The sequence below is a fragment of the Mugil cephalus genome, chromosome 21 (assembly GCF_022458985.1).
Source record: "Mugil cephalus isolate CIBA_MC_2020 chromosome 21, CIBA_Mcephalus_1.1, whole genome shotgun sequence".
Classification (NCBI taxonomy): Eukaryota; Metazoa; Chordata; class Actinopteri; order Mugiliformes; family Mugilidae; genus Mugil; species Mugil cephalus.
Window position 1 is genome coordinate 13,496,397 of NC_061790.1, and position 18,826 is coordinate 13,515,222.

The 18,826-nt window shown below is 43.4% G+C and overlaps 1 protein-coding gene across 2 annotated transcripts in view; it reads left to right on the plus strand.

Moving 5' to 3' along the window:
- LOC124999039 (MAM domain-containing glycosylphosphatidylinositol anchor protein 2-like) overlaps positions 1–18,826 on the plus strand; it is a 177,454-nt gene that overhangs the window by 101,166 nt on the left and 57,462 nt on the right. Inside the window, exons 7-9 of one of the 2 annotated variants that reach the window (XM_047573781.1) lie at positions 4,556–4,647; positions 4,729–4,966; positions 14,762–15,082. In XM_047573781.1, the coding sequence (XP_047429737.1) occupies positions 4,556–4,647; positions 4,729–4,966; positions 14,762–15,082 (651 nt within the window). The remainder of the gene's footprint in view (positions 1–4,555; positions 4,648–4,728; positions 4,967–14,761; positions 15,083–18,826) is intronic. The other variant, XM_047573782.1, reaches the window with a different exon arrangement.

Consider the following 18,826-nt stretch of genomic DNA (forward strand, 5'->3'; position numbering starts at 1 on the left):
GCCTCACTTTATCTTTGTGCTATAACTTTCGTGACGGCACTTTGTGGGATTATTGTTCCGAAAGTACCCACAGAGTTGAGTGAACACCTCTGTAACAACTTAATCTTCTGTAGAATGGTTAACATTTAGGTTCATTCCTGTCCCTGGAAACAGTCCATCTCAAGTCTTTTTTCTTTTTTTTTCCACACAACAGCCAATAAGGTTGGCAGAAATGTAGGAATAGGAAAATATATGCATCAGAAAACAGTATTTGAAAGCCTTTCAGAAAGCATTAAGCTACATTGATATATATCCACTCAAACATTCTCCATAAAATGTGGAAAATCTATCCGGACACTTCCTCTAGGCCGTAAATTTGCCCAACCCAATTTGCTCAGTACATTCCCCCATAATGTACCCGTTCCAAGCCATCAGCTGCATTTTGTCTTGAAAAGACTTGTCAAATTGCAATATGTATGGCTACCTGACATGCTAGGTATTTGCGGGCTTCGAAAATGCCATGTATTACAAAAACTTCCAGGGTCAACGCAGTCAACGCTGTATGAGCAGTAGCCAGTATGTTGTGACCTGCCGCAGCCTTTGTGATTCTTGCTACCCAACACTGTTTTACGAAAGACTTAATGAAGACTTGTGAAATGAATGAACAGGTGGGGATAACATGCACATATCAAATATGTACTCACATATGATTTATGAAATTTTCAGCAACTGCCGATCCTCCAACCGATCGGCGGTTGCTGAAAATTTCATAGCAGCCCGCTAAAGGCGGCTCGATTGTCATTTAGTTTTTGTATTTTGTGAAAGGCGGAAGTCAGTTCGTCAGGAATGTGTGTAATATGGCTGAGCTCTGTCGGTCTCTTCCTGTTAGTTAATTGTTCTTTACAGGTTAATTATTCACTTGCAGAGTTGAATTCTCACATTAGCAAAATAAGCTAATAAAAAAACTAATAATAACCAATGGGTTTAGTAAATCGCCAACAGCTGATATATTCGTCCAATATAATGCAGTGTCTCTTCGTACAGACTCAAAGTCATGTGGAATAAAAACAATAGTGCACTTGTAAGATATTAATGGTGTTGTGGAAATTCTGTAACAGTAGTAGGGCGTGAGGCTTACCTCCAGAGCAAATGGGAAAGTTCTGTTTCCAAACGGAGCTCTCATTAAAAATGTATCTGAGTTTTGCAACGACGGGGAGGGAACAGTGACTCACCGTCGTCACTCGATAAAGTCTCCCAACTTGGCACTTCGCACCTCACACACTTATCACATTCCTGTTTAAAAAAAAAAAAAAATCCTCTCCCATGCATATGGGAACAGGTACCATTTTAGTCACTGCAGCTGTCCAGCAAAAATTTACTACAACCTGGGGAAATAATACCCACCTATCCGGCTTGTACACAAATGTAGTCGATTTACAGAGAAGAGTACTTGCTATTCAATATTTATGGTCAGGTGAAATGGCAGGAAAGGTTTTTTTGAATGTGGGGAAGACAAGGAAGGAACCGATTTTGAAATATGCATGAGTGCACGTATGCAGCTATTTTGATGTGCACTGCAGCTCTGTGAAGAAATGAGGGAAGGCTGAGTCACCTCAAGGAAAATTTAACAAAAAGTACGGAACCAATGAGTGGCCATGAAGATTTAATCATATTCCTGCTTCCAGTTTGGCTAATAGTTAATCTAGATATTCACGCATGCGATAGGAGACAGTGGATTTTTGAAATTAAAATGTACCTTTGCACTGTCTGCACTTTCAGACATTGATATGCATTTAGTCTGGAATTGCCTAATTATGAATATGCAAGTAGATGGGGGAACGCTATATATATGATAATTGACTATTTGGAATGCAGGATCTGAAACTGTTGCAAATCTTCTATCGAGATTCTCACTATGAGCCCCACTGTCTGGACGATCAAATGTGAATGGAAAACTGAGAAATTTATTTTCTTTGCTTTAGGTATTATTATTGTTTTTTTGTTTTTTTTTTATCTGTTTTCGGTCCAGTTCAGTAAACACCAGAAATATACTTCAGTAAGTAAATAAAGTCAACTCATGCTTGCAGCAAGGCTTTTTAAAATCCCTTGGAGAGAGCAACCAGTTGAGTTTAACACCCAGTTACTGTAGCGTTGTTCATGCTGTAGCGTGTACAACGATCAGTGTATTAAATCTTGTTTTTTTAATTTAGACTTTTGTAATTGTTCTATTAATTTCAGCAATGTAGGCTCGGTTTAAAAGAAACATCTTTTTCACTGTGGTATCAACGTGTCAACTCAGTGATATGGTAAATCAGAGCGATACAAAGCACATACAAACGCCTCCGTACGGCCTCAGTCATTCAGTTATTACACATGCACAATATAAAATTAGGCCCTTTAAGCTTTGGTCAGTTCAGCATGTCTGCACAACACTGGAATCTAAATATATATATGCACATTCCCCCAAAAGGTCCAATTTTGGAGAACGGCTCACAGCAGCCTGACATCGTGTTTTCTGCTGATAACATTGCTGGGACGATTCATGAAATGGCAGGTGAATTACACTTTTGAAGCTAATGTCAAATCCAGGCATATCTGGAGTACTGCCCTATATTCAACAAATGTATATTTACTCCTGTCATGAGCGGGCCTGAGAAGTCTGTTGGGATTTACCTGTCACGGTGAGTGCGGCGGATAAAGGGTTTGTGCTGATAACTTATTGTACAAGGAAAGGAAAGTGAAAGCGGAATCTGAAAGAGGACACTCCCCGTCTGTGAGTTGCTTTCCGAAAGAATTCGGTTTAATGTTCAGAAGACGGATGTTTCTTTCTTTCCTGTTATCAAAGAAGAGGCCTTGTGGTGAAGTAGACCTGGGTGCAGAATTGTTGGGGTTACATTTCCTTAAGCTGGGAGCGGAATACACTTGAACTGAAGGAACGTGAAAAGAAGTTGGCAGTTAATCCAAATGTTTATCCACTGTCACCTCTGACAGCACTGTGACTCACACAGATGTGCGTGAGTGTGTGGAGAAGATAATGCTTTCTTAAGAAGCGGCCACCGACTCTTCTCAGCCTGTCACTGAAACACAAAAGCCTTCCCAAAGTGTCAAGATATAGCTACAAGTCTGTCAGCTGCTTTCAATGTCTGACATGGCCGGCGTGTAAAATCTGTTTTCCTTACAGGCGTCCTCTCTAAATGACTTCCAGTATGGACTCTGTGTTGTCTCATTAACCTTATTCTGTGTATGTTGACTTTAACGTAATTGAATGTTGCCTTCTGTGTGTTGATGTACACCGAGATGCAGAGCTGAGCCCAAAGGGGAAATAAACACGGGTTGCTGGTAATGCTTTGTATTATCTTTGTACCCATAAAGGTCACAGATGTATGCGCCACACCATATTATTCCAATTGTCACAGGCAGGAGAACTGAATTATATACAACACAAATGATAGCCAGTGCCTGGGAGAATAAGAATATATGGGATACACAAATGATTGCGAATGCACAGTGGTGTTTCTCGAGTGTTGACATGATTGTAATATTTGTATCTGACATGCGTCAGAAATAGGATTCTCTGCCTGCCGACACTGATTTCAAACGTGAGGAGAAGGATCGTGTCAAGGAGGCGCGTGTCACTCGTCTCTCCCCCTTCAGTGTGCAGCTTGGCAGGCGACGCAATGTTTTGCACATTCAATTTCCTGTGTTTAAATCTGACACGCAGGTTTTGTTTTCGTTTTCCCTTTACCAAACTGAATATGATAATGTCCCTTGGGGATCGCTAGATGAAAAGATTTCCATGGTGCCGTCAGCTTTTTCTGCTGAGGAGATGAATTGAGGAGTCGACGCAGGGTTTGGAACCAATACAGCATGCATTATAATGAAATCATCTTCTTTTTTTTTCCCATTCACACAAGCTATGCTTTGAAAATGGAGTTTGCAAACCAAATTGGATTAGAAATGGTGGATATTTTGTTAGGTATCTCTCCAATTTCACAGTGTGTGTGTGTGTGTGTGTGTTTGCGTGTGGGTTTAAGTGTGAACCTTTCAGTACTGCAAGATTCCTCAGTCTGTAACTATCAATATTAATGCTGCTTCAGAGTTATAGTCTTTAAAACAGACATATGACTCAGCTTTATGTATGACTCTGCTGATGTGTCAAAGGCTTAATTTTAAGTGACACATGTTGATGAGAAAACAATGTATTTTGCCTAGATTTGTTATTTCAGACGGTTTTGACTTGTAACCTGTAGCCTCTTGATGCATTGGAACAACATGTAAGGTGCGAAAAATCAGAGCAGGGACGTGTAACACTCTCAGATTTACGGTAAACTCATTGGAGATGCATAACAGTGAGTTAGAGCTCAAGTGTGGACGTTGAGCAAAGTAAAAATGCTGGAAAAATCCATTTAAAAATCTATACATTCCTGTCTTTGGGATTACTTCTCAATAACCGCATCAATATGACAAGCGGAGCCGCAACCCATAGTAAATGTGTCTGTTACAGCTTACAGAATCAACATGTATATAGGGTTCAAATGCAGAGCTGATTCTAGTTAAATGAATTTTCTCTTCACAGCACTGAAGAAGGGCCGATTCTGGATCACTCCTGACCCCTACCACAATGACGACAACATCCAGATCGGACGTGAAGTCAAGATATCTTGTCAGGTAAGATTACGAAAGGGCTGGCAGAGTAAACACGCACACACACACATAGTAGCACATATAACAAGGATTTCTGTGATTTAGGTGGAGGCAACTCCTCCTGAGGAGCTGACGTTTAGCTGGCTGAAGAATGGCCGCGCCTTGCGGAGCTCAGAGCGTATGGTCATCACCCAGACGGACCCCGACATCTCACCTGGGACCACCAACCTGGACATCATAGACCTCAAGTTTACCGACTTCGGGACGTACACCTGCGTGGCCGCGCTGAAGGGAGGAGGCATCCCTGAGATCAGCATCGACGTCAACATCTCGTCCACAACTGGTGAGCCTCACACCCCTTTGTGTCAAGGACGCATCTATTCACCTTCCCCAGTTCATGGCAAATACACATGCACACGCACACACATAGTAGATTTCACTATCAGCTCCGTCAGCTGTGATCATTTTACTCTAAGTGTGTCTGGTCTGATCATGTAATTCACTTCTCTGAAGAGTTAAAACTACAGATAATTTAAGCAATCATGTCTCGAATTGTTAAACTTCCAAGCGTGTTAAGTACAGTAGGTCAAAGCTGAACATGAAAATTACTACCCACTATGAAATGAGCACTTACATCTGACAGGTCCAAAAATAACTGTAATGTCAACCTTGGTGTTTAGCCAGATGTTTAACGTGTATAATTCAAACTGTCAAGCTGTTTCTAGTGAGCAGAGTTGCCATTTTCACTGATTTCAGCAGCCATGGTGGTTTCTAATGGATGGGAATGATTGCAATCCTATGAAATAAGACCAGAAACCTGAGTTTTCCCTTAAAGGGTTCATTAATCTAAAAACATATTGAACCTTTTTTTATCTTTAATGGGTCCCCACAGTCCAGACAGGTTAGGTTTTATCTCCTGAAGTTGTCGCCAAATTGTCCGCTATCAATCAGTCTACATTGTCACAAAGGAGGTGAAGGGAGTCTTGTAAGTTTTCACCATATTTGACAATATGGTTCCAGTTGACATTGAGGTTTGTGGATTATTCCAACCTAATTATTATATTAACAATTTTGAAAAGGTGTGCCCTGTTAATGCAGACAGACCATTATCTTTTCACCTGATTAATCTATACATTAATCGAAGTAGATTAATCTTTTTTTTCGAAAAGTAGATTAATCTGTTTTTTGATAACAATATTAATCTGTCTTTTTCGAAACAGAATAATCTTTTTCATTGAATCTGTCAGTTATTTCAGTATGTCAGTCAGTCCTTTGATTTGACCATTAATCTTTCAACATTTTATTCAATCACTTTTTCCTAATAACATAAGCAAAATCTGCGATTCAGGGGAAAAAAAAAAACATTTCCGACTTTAACATTTGCCTACTGGAACTTTATTATTATCATTTATTGTTTTAATTAAAGGGCATCTATCTATTTTAGTTTTATAAGTACGTTAAACAAAAGCAGCGTTGCCATACTGAACATTAGCACTGACTCCAAGGAGGCTTTGTTAAATTATTGTATGCGAAGTAAGACAACAACTCTCTTTGTAGGTTTTGTAGGCTTTGTAGGTCACAGTAGGTCTCACGATAATTATAATATAATATCGTGGCTGCACGATAATTGGGACACAACTATGGATTCCACACAAAACTGTGTATTTATTCTATTAATGTCACTGATTACACCGCTGAAGCCCTAGAGAAATCTGAAAGGGGGAAACTTCATGGAATGAAACCAAACTGTCTGCACAATTTTCTGTATGTGTGATTTGAGTGAACTCTTTTAGCTGTTTCTGTAGGTCATTTACACATGTTAAGAACACACTGTTTGACTTAGTTTAAGAACCATGAACAACTGTCATTCACTTTAACTGATGCACAGACCACATTTACAACACCTCCCCACACTGTATTATACTGATTGTTCAATTGGACTCCTGTGAACCAAAACTGACTCCATCTGTCAACTAATCAGACACTAAACACCCATCCTCCTTCCATCTAATTGGCTGCTTCCACCACTGTTTCAACTAACATTTGTTCACATGTACACAGCATGTCAGTACACAACATACCAGTCCACCTTGTCCAGTGAGCTGCATCATTGTAGTTTCAATCATGGCATGTTGAGCTGCAGCCAAGGGAAAAGCAGTCGCTCACCTTTTCAGATTCCCTGCTGCTCTAATGTGTTTTTATCAGTTGTGCCAAAAGGCAGCAAGGCGTAGGTGCTTAGATTTTAGCGGCGCTGTTCGCTCTTAAAGATGATAATCAAGGGATCAATATCGCTGTCAAACATCTGTTATTCTATTGTTTTTAGATGTAAAATAATCATCATCGCTGTCATTGTGAGGTTTCTTTTTTATATATGTGTATAAAAGCCAAGCCTGGAACTGCTTCAGCTGCAACAAAAGAATCTGACACTTTAGAAGATTGCTGCCTGGCAAGTTTGGTGAAGTTAACAATACGTTTTGTGGCTGCTACTTTGCTGCAATAATGGGGAAATGCAGTGATTAAAGAGACAAAGAAATAACACGCGTAGTGAGGCTGGAATAGTGGTATTTATCTGTAATCTCCAGTGTTAGGCCAATCAATCAGCAGCAGATGTGTGGCGATGCGTCATTGTTGCTGTGCATCGCTTCCATCGACTCCACTGATGGACAATCAAGCACATGCCCCAAAAACACCAAGTTAACACACACACGCAGGGCTCTCCTGCTTGCTCTTTGCTCATCTCAGATTTCCAGAATTTCCATTTAGGGGATTCCCGTAAGTTGCCGTTGCTGCTGGCGCGCTAGATATCTGCTTTTGCTTTGAATTTACTGCCATGTGTTCTGTGCTGATAAGTGACTTCTGGGTTGCGTCTTGGTGGTGATTGGGTTCATAGCAAGCTTTACTTCCCCCCTTTGCACACATCCACACGCGCACACGTCGACAGACGCGCTCACACACTCCCGCGCCCTTACCTGTTTGCCTCATCTCGTTCCTCTATCGCACACACACACACCTTGCTGCCACTCACAGCTTGAACATGAAAGCAGAGTGTCGACCTTGGGTGCATAATTATTGTTAGATAATCCTTTGATAATCCCTGCACTATAAAACAGTGGGATCAATCGCATCTGCCAAGATTGTTTCCTCATTATCTTTTAAGTAGTGCAGTCTCTTCTTTTGGAGTGTCTGGGCGATGCCGATGTATTAACACAGATCCTTTAATGTGCAAAAAAACAGCTGTTTGATTGAGGAAATAACTGGGAAAAAAAAAATGTCTGATTCTTTTGTGATTAAACGAAATGAAAGGTTTCCTTAAGGCTTAGATTTGATTGCTCCTTAAGCTTTCATTGTTCCGTTCGGATGCGTGGGTATGAAATAACATGAAAGAGTCGCCTTGTTGCGGAGCTGTTCCTGTCATGGCGGATAAAATATTTCGGCTCCTCTGGTTATAGTTCTCGCTCCTTCACCTGGATGTGACTGTTTGCTTCTGTCAATCAGACTAATAGCGTGAATCACTGTAGAGTCTTCGCTGAGCCGCGTGGTATAGCTGCAGTGTGCTAAAGCGCCTTGTGCCTCCTGCCTTGCCATACGCCTGCAGCCTGTTATGGGGTGAATAAGCCCTGTTTTTGTTCCTCTGCCTGTTCTCCTGAAGGGAGAAAGCCCGTGCCGCAATTAGAAGACTTAATAAAAGTGTTTAGAGGAGATTACGCTGCAGGTCTGCCAGGGTTTCGTGCCGGGTAAGTGTTTGGAAAGCATTTGAGCCTAAAGTGTCTCCAGTCTGAACATTGTGGAGCTCGCTGGCTGTTCCAGCATTGGCTCCAGGTCCAGATCCCAAACCAGGGCTTAGGCCCAGCCCAGCTCACAGCATGTGTCTATAAAAGAGAATATTTACAATCCTCCATTCTTCCAACTTTCGATGAACACAGATTCCATGATGTCGCCGTTTGGCAAAACAGCGCTAATATCTACTGTCGTGACACGCTCGTTAAATGAGCGACTTCCTCTCTCGCCGGGCCTCCCAGAGACGCCAAGGCTAATGCTTATTTATGAGCACGGTCTGGAAAACGAGGATGCAGACCTCCCCGTTTGGATAGCATCAAGATTAAGAACCAGGAGGTACGGGAACAGCAGGAAAGAGTTACGAGCATTCGTGTAAAACATCCAATAAACTGCTAACAGGAAGTAGCAAATTAATCCCTTCATTAGCCGGTGTTAAATGTGTGTTTTGTGGATGTGCCTTGCCGGATTATTGTCAGATGATGTGTTTATTGTCCTTCCACGGCTGCGGCTCTCAAATGCTACTTGGGTAAGAACTGGAAGTGGGACATTTAAGAGATAACGTTTTAATAGCACGTTAGAGTTAATAGAGTTATTATGAATGGATTCTTGGCATTTGAAGCCAGTGTTCAAAACCGATATCCACTTTGGTGACGGATGATACGCTGATGCCCGCTCGCTGCACTCACTGTGTCATAATTACGGTAACAGCCCTTTAAACGGTTGCGGTGAATGCAGTCTCTGCGGATACGTTTGAGATTCAGCGAATGTCACGAGTTTATCCCATCCAGTCTGACTGGTGATCACAAAGCAAGTACTAAGAGTGAAAGTCACCCTTCTCCTTGAGAGAGAAATCCTTCCTTGATGAGTCTCTCAATTAGCATCCCGCTCACACCTGAAATTCTGGCACCACCCAGCGTTTCTGCCAATCTAAAGAATCGCTGCAGTTAATGAATTAAGCAAATCAATTAAGTGCTCGGATGATTAAAAAATGAGCTGGTTTAATAAACGCTTACAGTAGTCGTGCACGACGCTGTTTCTTCCCAAGACACGTTTGAGTCATCAGAAGCTCATGGGAAGCCTGCCCGTCTGTCTGTTTTCCTTTTTTTTTTTTTTTTTTATCCACCTATACAGTTTTCTGTTTGACTCTGATTCGTCATGAGCTGCGATCGTCTGAGTGACGGGGTGCCACGTGTGACTGTAACAGGGACGGCATGACCGCTGGCTGTTGACCGCTGTGATGTGCTTGTTTCAGCACCAAATGCACTGACCCTGGTAAAGAGAAACCTGCGTCTGCATCCTGACTCACATACAGGATGAAAAGGTTCAACCGCTGTTTGGGCATTTTGAATGACGACAAGTTGATTGCCGCTTTGTGGAAATGTCTTGGACTGTGACTCATCGCTGATGATGTTGGCTACATGTCCGGCCTGGCTCATTGTGCAACGGGCTACATGCTTTTGAACGTACGTTAAAGTGGGCGGATTTTCTGAGACGCACATCATTTCCATGGCTTTGAAACTCAGCTGACAGGCTGTTGTCATCTTGGCATTGACTGACTCCACCTAACTTCCAGATCTCAAAGTGGCCATGATAATGGTAACTATAAGCCTTGGTCTCCCCCTGAATCCTCTACAGTTGCTCTGCTGTAAAGTTGGGTATTTTAACATGGCTTGACACACAGTTTTAGGGATTAGCACATTTATTTCCAGAGGTTGCATTTTACTCTGTGTGTGGTTATGAATAAAAAGAATTAATCAGTTTTTCAGCTGACTGTTTGCTAAACTACAACCCTTGGTTTCGGTAGCTACAGTAGCTTGTCACACGGCACAGTTAGAAATAAATATCCAGTTTTTAGGATGTACTTGATGACTACTGTTAAAACAAACAAAAAACTTTGGGCATTAAAGATTAAAGTAAATATCTCTAAGTTTCAAAATGAAGTTGCAGGCTGCACACAGAAAGCTGATCCCAGTGTCGGACTAACAAGCCAACAGAGGTGTGGAAACAAGCCCAGTGAGCTGTGAACTTGGATGAAGGCGCTTAGCAGCTGCCCCACAGCTGGGGTGCTGTCCTGAGAAATCGCCCATATGACGACAGTAGATGCCACTTCCAGAATGAGGTATACAAGCGCGTGGCAGCATATGTCAGAACAACACCTGCTCGGGCCTCTGAGGCGGACTGAAGATGCAGAGCAGTCAGCGGGAGGAAAAGAAGTGTTTGTCCGTAAACACGCGCTCGTAGAGGTTTGGGGAAACGAGAGCTGCGGGCAGAAGTGTAGTCTTTAAGCTGAGATTGTAGGTACACGGTGGCCGGTTTTAACTCCGCGCCAAGTCCATAAAATATGTTAATAAGACGAGATATCTCAGTACATTACGCCTGGTGTGCCTGGCTATAGCCTCAACTGCACCACCTGCAGTCATACTTTATGGAGGTGGCCATCTGGGAAATCTCCTCCCTGTCCAGCTGGGAAAATCTGAGAGGGCGACATGAATAAGAAACATTCTCCCTCCCTCATTAACTACTGTCAAGGCCCCCTAAGCGGTGTACATAAACTCTGGTCCTTCCCTGGGAATTGCTCACTGCTTAGAAGGAGAGAAAAAAATGGTATTGCTGGAAGTGAGTATTTGTGTGTTTCTAAACTGGGCATTTCTTTTACTCTACCTCATTGGGAAAATGTTAGAGGCGCGGACAGCAGTGTGGCCGCGAATCCATCTGAAACACATGTGAACTCTGATATTGAAAACCTGCTGTTCTGCAATCTCTGCCACATGAATTCGCGAGTGGTTTTTGAGATTGATTGTATGATAAGTTATAAGATCTCTGAGGAAATGCACCGGGCTCAAAACTCCCACGCACAGTCGTATGTCAGTGTGGTCAGTATTGCTTGGCTAAGCCAATTTTTACACATCTGTGGATATTTATTACACTCCGACAACCGTGTCTGGATGCGCACACGGTTTCGCAAACATGTCCACGGTGGACCTGTGGGACTCATCACTCTGTCCCCAGAGGTTCAGGACTCCGAGGAACAGAGAGTCCTGTCACATTGTGACCAACTCGTTGCCCTCGGGCTGTCTGAGCGCACAGTCTCACACATACAGGCACACACTCTGCAGGACTTGCAGTGGTACGGAGCGCTGCGTTGCCATGGTGATAGGGAGTGATGTCATAGCACTTTCCCGAAAAGGGGGCAGCAGGAATGTTTATTCTCAAAGACGTTTGTGCTCGCTCCTCTGGATGCTGCCGCTGTAAGAAAATTCAAAGTGCCACATATTTCCACGCTGTGCAGTTAGCTCACATTGCACTGTGTCATCTGATGGATCCCGCTGAAAGGCTCCAGCAATCAGCTTCTACTCCTGGACCATCATTCCAGCTGAGCCCTCAAAGATGTGTGCGAGTACAGAGCCCAAACTAGGAGGTCTGGTCAAAACACACACACACACCTGCATAGGTGTGTTGTCAGTGACAACAATGAGAGGCATCCCATTGAGGAACTGAGGGAGGATCACAGCACGGTGTCACCCGAGAAGCGAGACACTCGGGTTTGACACACATGCACATGCATAGACATAAAACCACACAGATGCACAGTGCACAAGCATACGCACGCAGCGGGGCATGCCCTGCAGGCATTACTGGCATTTGGATGGCTTTGGCACAATGAGAACACAGTGAGGACCAGGAGCAGGCTCTCTGTCACACTGAGGATCTCAATGGTCAGTCTTGCACACACATGCAGGGTGTTCACTTGGAAAGAGGCAGCAGGAGGAAAAATAAAATACAGATTAAGCAAGACAGGAAGACGAGCCAGTTTCTGTGCGCTCGTGTGCCTGTTTGCTTTTCCATGATGCCCCAGACAGACAATGGCAGCTGATAGCCGGTATTTGTGCTGCCAAACCCAATGGGCAGACAACTGTAATTGCCTGCCTAATCTGGGCAGTGAAGAGGCCAGGTGTAATGAAGGCAACTCAGTGAAAACACCTCCCCTCCCGTGTGCTAATGGATACTTGCCGCCGTCCTCCTGTCCTGCTGCTGTCAGTTCACCACTTCGCCCGTTTGGGCCCAAGGAAACACTCAGAGAATATGCAGTGGGAAGAAATATGTCAGCACTTGACACCTGGCTGCTTCAGTCGAGATGTTGTGTGAATAAAAATCCCTGCAAATGTGTGAGAATGAAATGAGTGTACGCTGTCATTGTTTCTAGAGATCATTTTTGCTGCTCCTCCAGTGCCAGTGCTTATTTGAGAATGGCCAGTCCTCCACATTCCACACTAGTTGCACCACAACATGTTAAAGCATCGCTTACGACACCAGCCGAGGGTCTGGTTTGCGAGCGGGTTAAGGGTGGGCTCAATATTTTCAGATTAAATTAAATTTTAACACAGAGAACAATCTTCCATCTTTACAGCATTGCAGTGATTCCACTTTCAGATCTTCTCCTTCACCATTTATTTTCTAAGCTATTATAGGAACGACCCAGTTTTGCTGTAGGTGCACAAGATGTTATCATCCTCTTGTAATATATGTAATATGTTGAGCTTCCCTTGTTTCCACTGGGCATCGTATAAAGATTCTTACCTCTCACCCACACTGAAATGGGGTCAAACGAAACAGAGCTGGACGCTCTTTCATTTTTTGTGAGATTGCTGGTGATTTCATCACTGCGAAACTTCAATGTGGCTTGACTCCATTCCAGCTGCAGCATTGTTTGGGCAGAATGACAGTGATTCGGAAATCATCAGGGAAGCGCGACACGGTTTCATCATAGCTGAGGAGATTTTCAGTCCTCACATTGCTGGCTGGGAACTATTTTTGGGAGAAGCGCTACAAAATAGTCTTGGAGTCCGCTGATGGTTTGGACTCGCACAAAAACACATCAACACACAAACACACGCGCACAGCACACTAGGAGCCGGTGCGATTTGCCAGGTTCACTAATTAAACAAATTTACTTGGCCTGCATGCTCGACGAGGAACCAGACTGCCCCAACCAACCTGCTAGAAATCCTGCTTCCCAAACTTAGAACTGACGAATGCACACACACATACTGTAAACATGCCCATCAGTTTAGCACTATAGTTTAGCTCTATTTCTTCCCCGTTGTGTTGTTCTTTTTAATTATTCGCACTCTGCCAGGCTCATAGATGTCCAATAGCAAGTGTCTGTTTATTGGGTCATTTTGTGTTACATGGGCTAAAAGTATCACTTTTTGGGGAGAGTTTTCCTAGAGTTGTGCGGCGCTGGATGAGGAGGCGGAGGGTGAGGAAGTAAAAAGCCGAATGATGCAAGTGTTAATGCTGAAATTATGTTCGGGCTGGGAAACGTCGTGAAAAGCGTTTTTGCGGAAAGAAAGCGATGATGGTGAGAATGTGGCGACGGAAGCGACGGCGCCGTTATGTTGTGGGTGACGCGTCTCTTTCTGCTGCCGTTGCTGATGATGCCGCGGTGCGTTTGAAGGGTGAGGGTAAGCTCTTAGTCGGAAGATGTGCAATTTTTTTTGTGACACAAATGGCCCCCCGGGCGTTGTGGTTTCCATTGACCCAGGAACTATCAGGCTGGTGTTAGCAGTTCTGAACAGCTGAGTGCTTGAACATTAAACTTGCAGCTTCATTGGAACTGTAAATCATAACTATGCAACCCCCGGTATGTGCTAAGATACTGATGATAAAATAAGTTCAGTTGTTAGCTAGTAGGTCGGTCTAAAAACAGTAAAATAAAGGGAGAGGTGTCTTGTCATTGTCATGAAACTTAGCCGCTTCCCCCTCCTTCTTGGCTTCATGCTAGGCTGCCCACATATTATCAGTTTACACCTAAGCTTGCCATCAGTCCTCTCCTCTAATTCTTGGCAGCGAAGAGAATAACTGCTAACGCGGAAGTAATTTGCCTAATCTTCACAGCCCCTCAGATTTGATGTTAGTGCAAACAGGGATGTGCAAAAGGGACTTTTAGTTTCCAGTTCAATGCACAAGTTAAACACCTCAAATTCTTTTGTGCCTCGCCTTTGTTCGGTTGAGATGGACTATTATTTTTCTTTGACCGTTTTGGTCGCCAAGTGCATTTGCCGTCCATTGCATCGCTCATTGTTTGCCATTGCTTGACAACATTGAACGCTGTCACTGCTGCTCGCCATGATGGTTTTGCCTGGAGTACATGCTCAGACTGCCTCGTCCCAGCTGTTACTGCTGCTAATATCCGCATGGGCCTTCCATACAAGCTGTCTGTGTGTGTCGCTGAGACTTCATTGCCATCGCTACGTGGATGCTCATTCGCTTCCCTCCCCATACCTCTTTCGCCACCTCTTCCCCCGAGTCGACCATTTCCTCTTACCCCGCCTGCTGACTTTCTAGAGCCCCATATCAGTCCCTCCTTTGTTTTTCTCTTTCTTAGTTCCCCCCAACCTGACAGTCCCACGGGGCAAGTCCCCCCTGGTGGCCCGCGAGGGTGACACAGTGGAGCTGGAGTGCCTTGTTTCAGGGAAGCCCAAGCCCATCATCCTGTGGTCGCGAGCGGATAAGGAGGCGCCCATGCCGGACGGCAACATGCAGATGGAGAGCTACGACGGCGTACTGCGTATTGTTAATGTTTCCAGGGAGATGACGGGCTCATACCGCTGCCAGACAAGCCAGTACAACGGGTTCAACGTGAAGCCCCGGGAGGCGGTGGTGGAGCTGATCGTACAATGTGAGTAGACAAACCGTGGGTATTTCCTGTATTTTGTCGTATAACTGACAGCGGTGATATGATGTTTGTTTCTTCATATGGTGTTACTGTGAGGAATTTTCTCTATATGCTGTGTAATTAATCTTAATGGGTTCTTGTCCAGAGTGACCAAAATTGAACGTTCACCCGTTTCTTTCCATTTACGCTCATCCAATTTCTTCCTGAAGGCTGGAAAATTAGTCCAGTCCCCTGGTGCTGTCAGTCAGGTTTGTGAAGAAATGGCTCTGACTCCACCTCTTACACTAAGGGGCGGACTTTATCTGCTCACTGTGAACTGAGCAGAACTAATATTAACAGAGGCACAAAGCTCCAGATAGTCATGTCCACACTTGTTAGGGTTTGTCTGTGTGTTTTTTCATGAGTGTGTGTGTGTGTGTGGGCTCATGTCAGAGAAGACCCATGGAGTGTGTGCCATATCCCCAGGCCTCAGACCCCCCACCATCGCTGCTCATTGAGAAACCCTTTCCCCTCCTCTAAGATGTGACATTCAAAGACGGCTTAACGGCTAATTAGCGAGCGGCTAATTTATTCCAACTGGTACTCATTTTGTGTGCAATTATGGACATTTGAACAGAATATTTCAAACGAACACCAGGGATTCAAAGCGGTGTCACTCACTGAAGCACTGGGGATGTTTTTCACCACTGGGCAAAAAGAGCGGAAGATGGATAGGAAGGAAATGAAAGCGATCCACGTTGGGTGCTTACCACTCTTTGGCAAGTCGATATAGGAAATGGAAAAACCGAGTGGCTCCTATTGTTTTCCTCGTGGCCTACTTAGTTAATCCATACATTTTTTTTTCCGTTTTAATTTACACGTTGCTACCTCATCCGAAAAGAAACCTGTTCGCCGTGTAAATTCTGAGAAATACGTGGCCGGTGCTCTGTGAGGACTTCCATGATTCATGTGTCCTCTTCAGCGGGCCTGTCGAATATAAGACTGCAGAAAAAAAAATATCTGGCAAACTTTTAAAGTGTGAACAATGTAACAGAATTATGGCCACAGCTCGACCAGTGGTAATTCAAGATGAACGGCCGCTACCGATGTTTTGATTGAGGAGGAACAAGAGCAGCCCCCGCTCTGGTCTCGCCAACTAGGATAAGCACATAATTCTACCCTCGTCTTTTTTTTTTTTTTTTCAGTCGTGTTATTCTACCCTTTTGCTATGGCATTCACGTGTCAGCTTAGCTGTTACCCACTCCACTGTTTTAAGAGAATTAATGAAGTTTTGATGTGCTTTGAAAAAGACTCAGCTGAATGTTTTGGCTGAATAGATTGCGATACTGCCGGGATGACAGCCCATATCAAAGGTTAGTGTCTTTGCTGCGCGCCCGCCCTGACACCAAAAGGTAAACAAAGGATTTAGACTCTTAAGATGGGCTTCAGTAATTAGCAGCAGAGGGTGTTGTACGACTGAACAAACTGTTGAGTCTGCGTTAGTTCTTTTTAAGCCAAAAGTAGACTCGTCAAACAGCCGCTGTGTGTTCGCACTCCACCCTCATGTTGAACATTTGCCAATGTCCCGCTTTTAGATAAAGCCTCATTTAAAACCTCTCGCTCTTTTAAAAAAGTTTTGGGTAATGCTGCTTTCCCTCCTCTGTTCTCTGTCAGCAGAGATCAGTTAAATGCAGCAATAGGTCACAGCAACTCCGTCTCCATTTGGAGAGCAGCAGGGGCATACGCTGGCTTCTGTCTGCAGTTAATGCAAGGCTACTAAAATAATATTTTTTTCATTTAGTTTAGTTAGGTTGTGCTTGTTATTCTTCTTGTAAGGAGCAGAACTTGAAGTTATGGAACAACTTTCTTAGACGGGAGCATTTCAGCTCTTGGCCTTTTTCAGAGCCATCAAGAAAAACACTGCAAAGGACAATTTAAATAATGTATGAACTAAAACCAAAAAAAGCGTAATCCTAAATGACAACATCAATTATGGACATACACATATATATATAAAAGCCAATAAGGCATTTCCAAAGTGGGCTTAGTATATATACAGTATATATATATACCAGCCAGTTGTAGAGACAACTGGGGGTTGACTATAGACGTCATGATTTTAACTGGAGGCAAAACAGAAGGAAGCTTGAGGCGAACACTGTCACTTTCAACCATGAAAATCTTGTATTCAACAACACGCGCACTTCATATCAGGTCAGATTAATATGTGTACAAACCAGACTTCGTCCCCCCTGTGTACTCTTTGGTGAAAATGTCCATCCAGTGAGGGAGGTGTAGGGGTCAGTAAATGTAGTCCCATCAGTCAGAGTCAACTTTTTAAAATAACACTCATGGTCTCAGGGAGTGAGTGTTTTAGTATGCTCTCTAAAATATGTGTTTTCATGCTATTCCTTTCTGTTCGTGCCAAAACAGTCCATTGAAACATGCTAACCGGTGTTTACATGCTATAGTGTTTGAGATATTTGACATCCAGTTAAGCCCCCACCCCCACCACCACCACACACACACACAAAGAAAAAAAAAAGGCACATAGCTTACAAACCATGAAGGGGTCTATAATAACATGTGGTTTCTGGCCTATCATTGCATCAGACAGTGAAAGATATATAAACACAATGATATATTCTAAAAACAATAAAAAAGTGTGTTAACAGGCCACATAAAATATACTTCAGTGTACGTATGCCAAAGAGTTAAAGAATGTAAAACACATTTAATAAATAAATAAGATTGGAAATGTAAACAAGCTTTTAAAAGACAAAATCGAAAATGCCTCTGTCTTTTTGTTTGATTTTCTACAAACCAATCACAGTCGTCTTGGATGTCACAACCCCCAGGATCCAACATCTATTTGTAAGGGCAACATTCGCGGATGGGCAAGCGAGCCCTGTCACTACAAGGCTGGTGACTGCAAAAGGAAATGTCAACTGACAACTGACTTTTAACTGACTTATTAAAAAAATATATATATCATAAATTTTCCCTACAAAGGTGCCTGTACTCTTCAAAATCAACCTCTGAACGACAACCTCTGAAGCAAAAGCATTACACATATGTAGCTAAACTGTTGCTCTCATGTCTCCATCTCCTTTTCCCTCTGCTAACAAACATATACCGGTGAAATACATATTCCCAAATCAAGACAAAACAGCACGGCGCGTAACAGGACACAGTTAGTGCCCCGTTAGTTATAAACGTGCGTTTAATGCTTGTAGCTGGCACGGGCCCCAGCTGCGTCCACTGGACATCTGTTGTTAAAGGACATATGCGGGGCTTGGAGGGAAGCCATGTGGACTTTACAAAGTCACACATCAGTCTGGGAGAGCGTGTCCGACGTGATAAAGAATAAGCGTGAAGATGAGAGCGCCGGTAAGATGAAACAAATAAGACTAAAAAGGCCTGGTAAAAGAGACGTAAATCGGTTTCGCCGGGCACTATATTGAATCAGCAACTGCTCCGCTGTCTGGTATGACCGATGATCTCAACGGAAGAGAGGGGGAGCAGACAATAAATTCCAGTGACCTTAACCAGCTAATGAATGTACAATGAATACTAAAGCGCCAGGGCCTAGGGTTTTATATCCTTTATATACTTTTTGCCCCAGTTAAGTCCAAAATAATAGTAGAAGCTGAGAAACGACACCGAAACGAACAGTATTTCTTGGAATCAAGCGATTCTCGTGCACCTCTGAATGACCCCGCCTCAGAGTGGATGTCAGTATATCAGGTGCTTTCTGACAAGATTTCT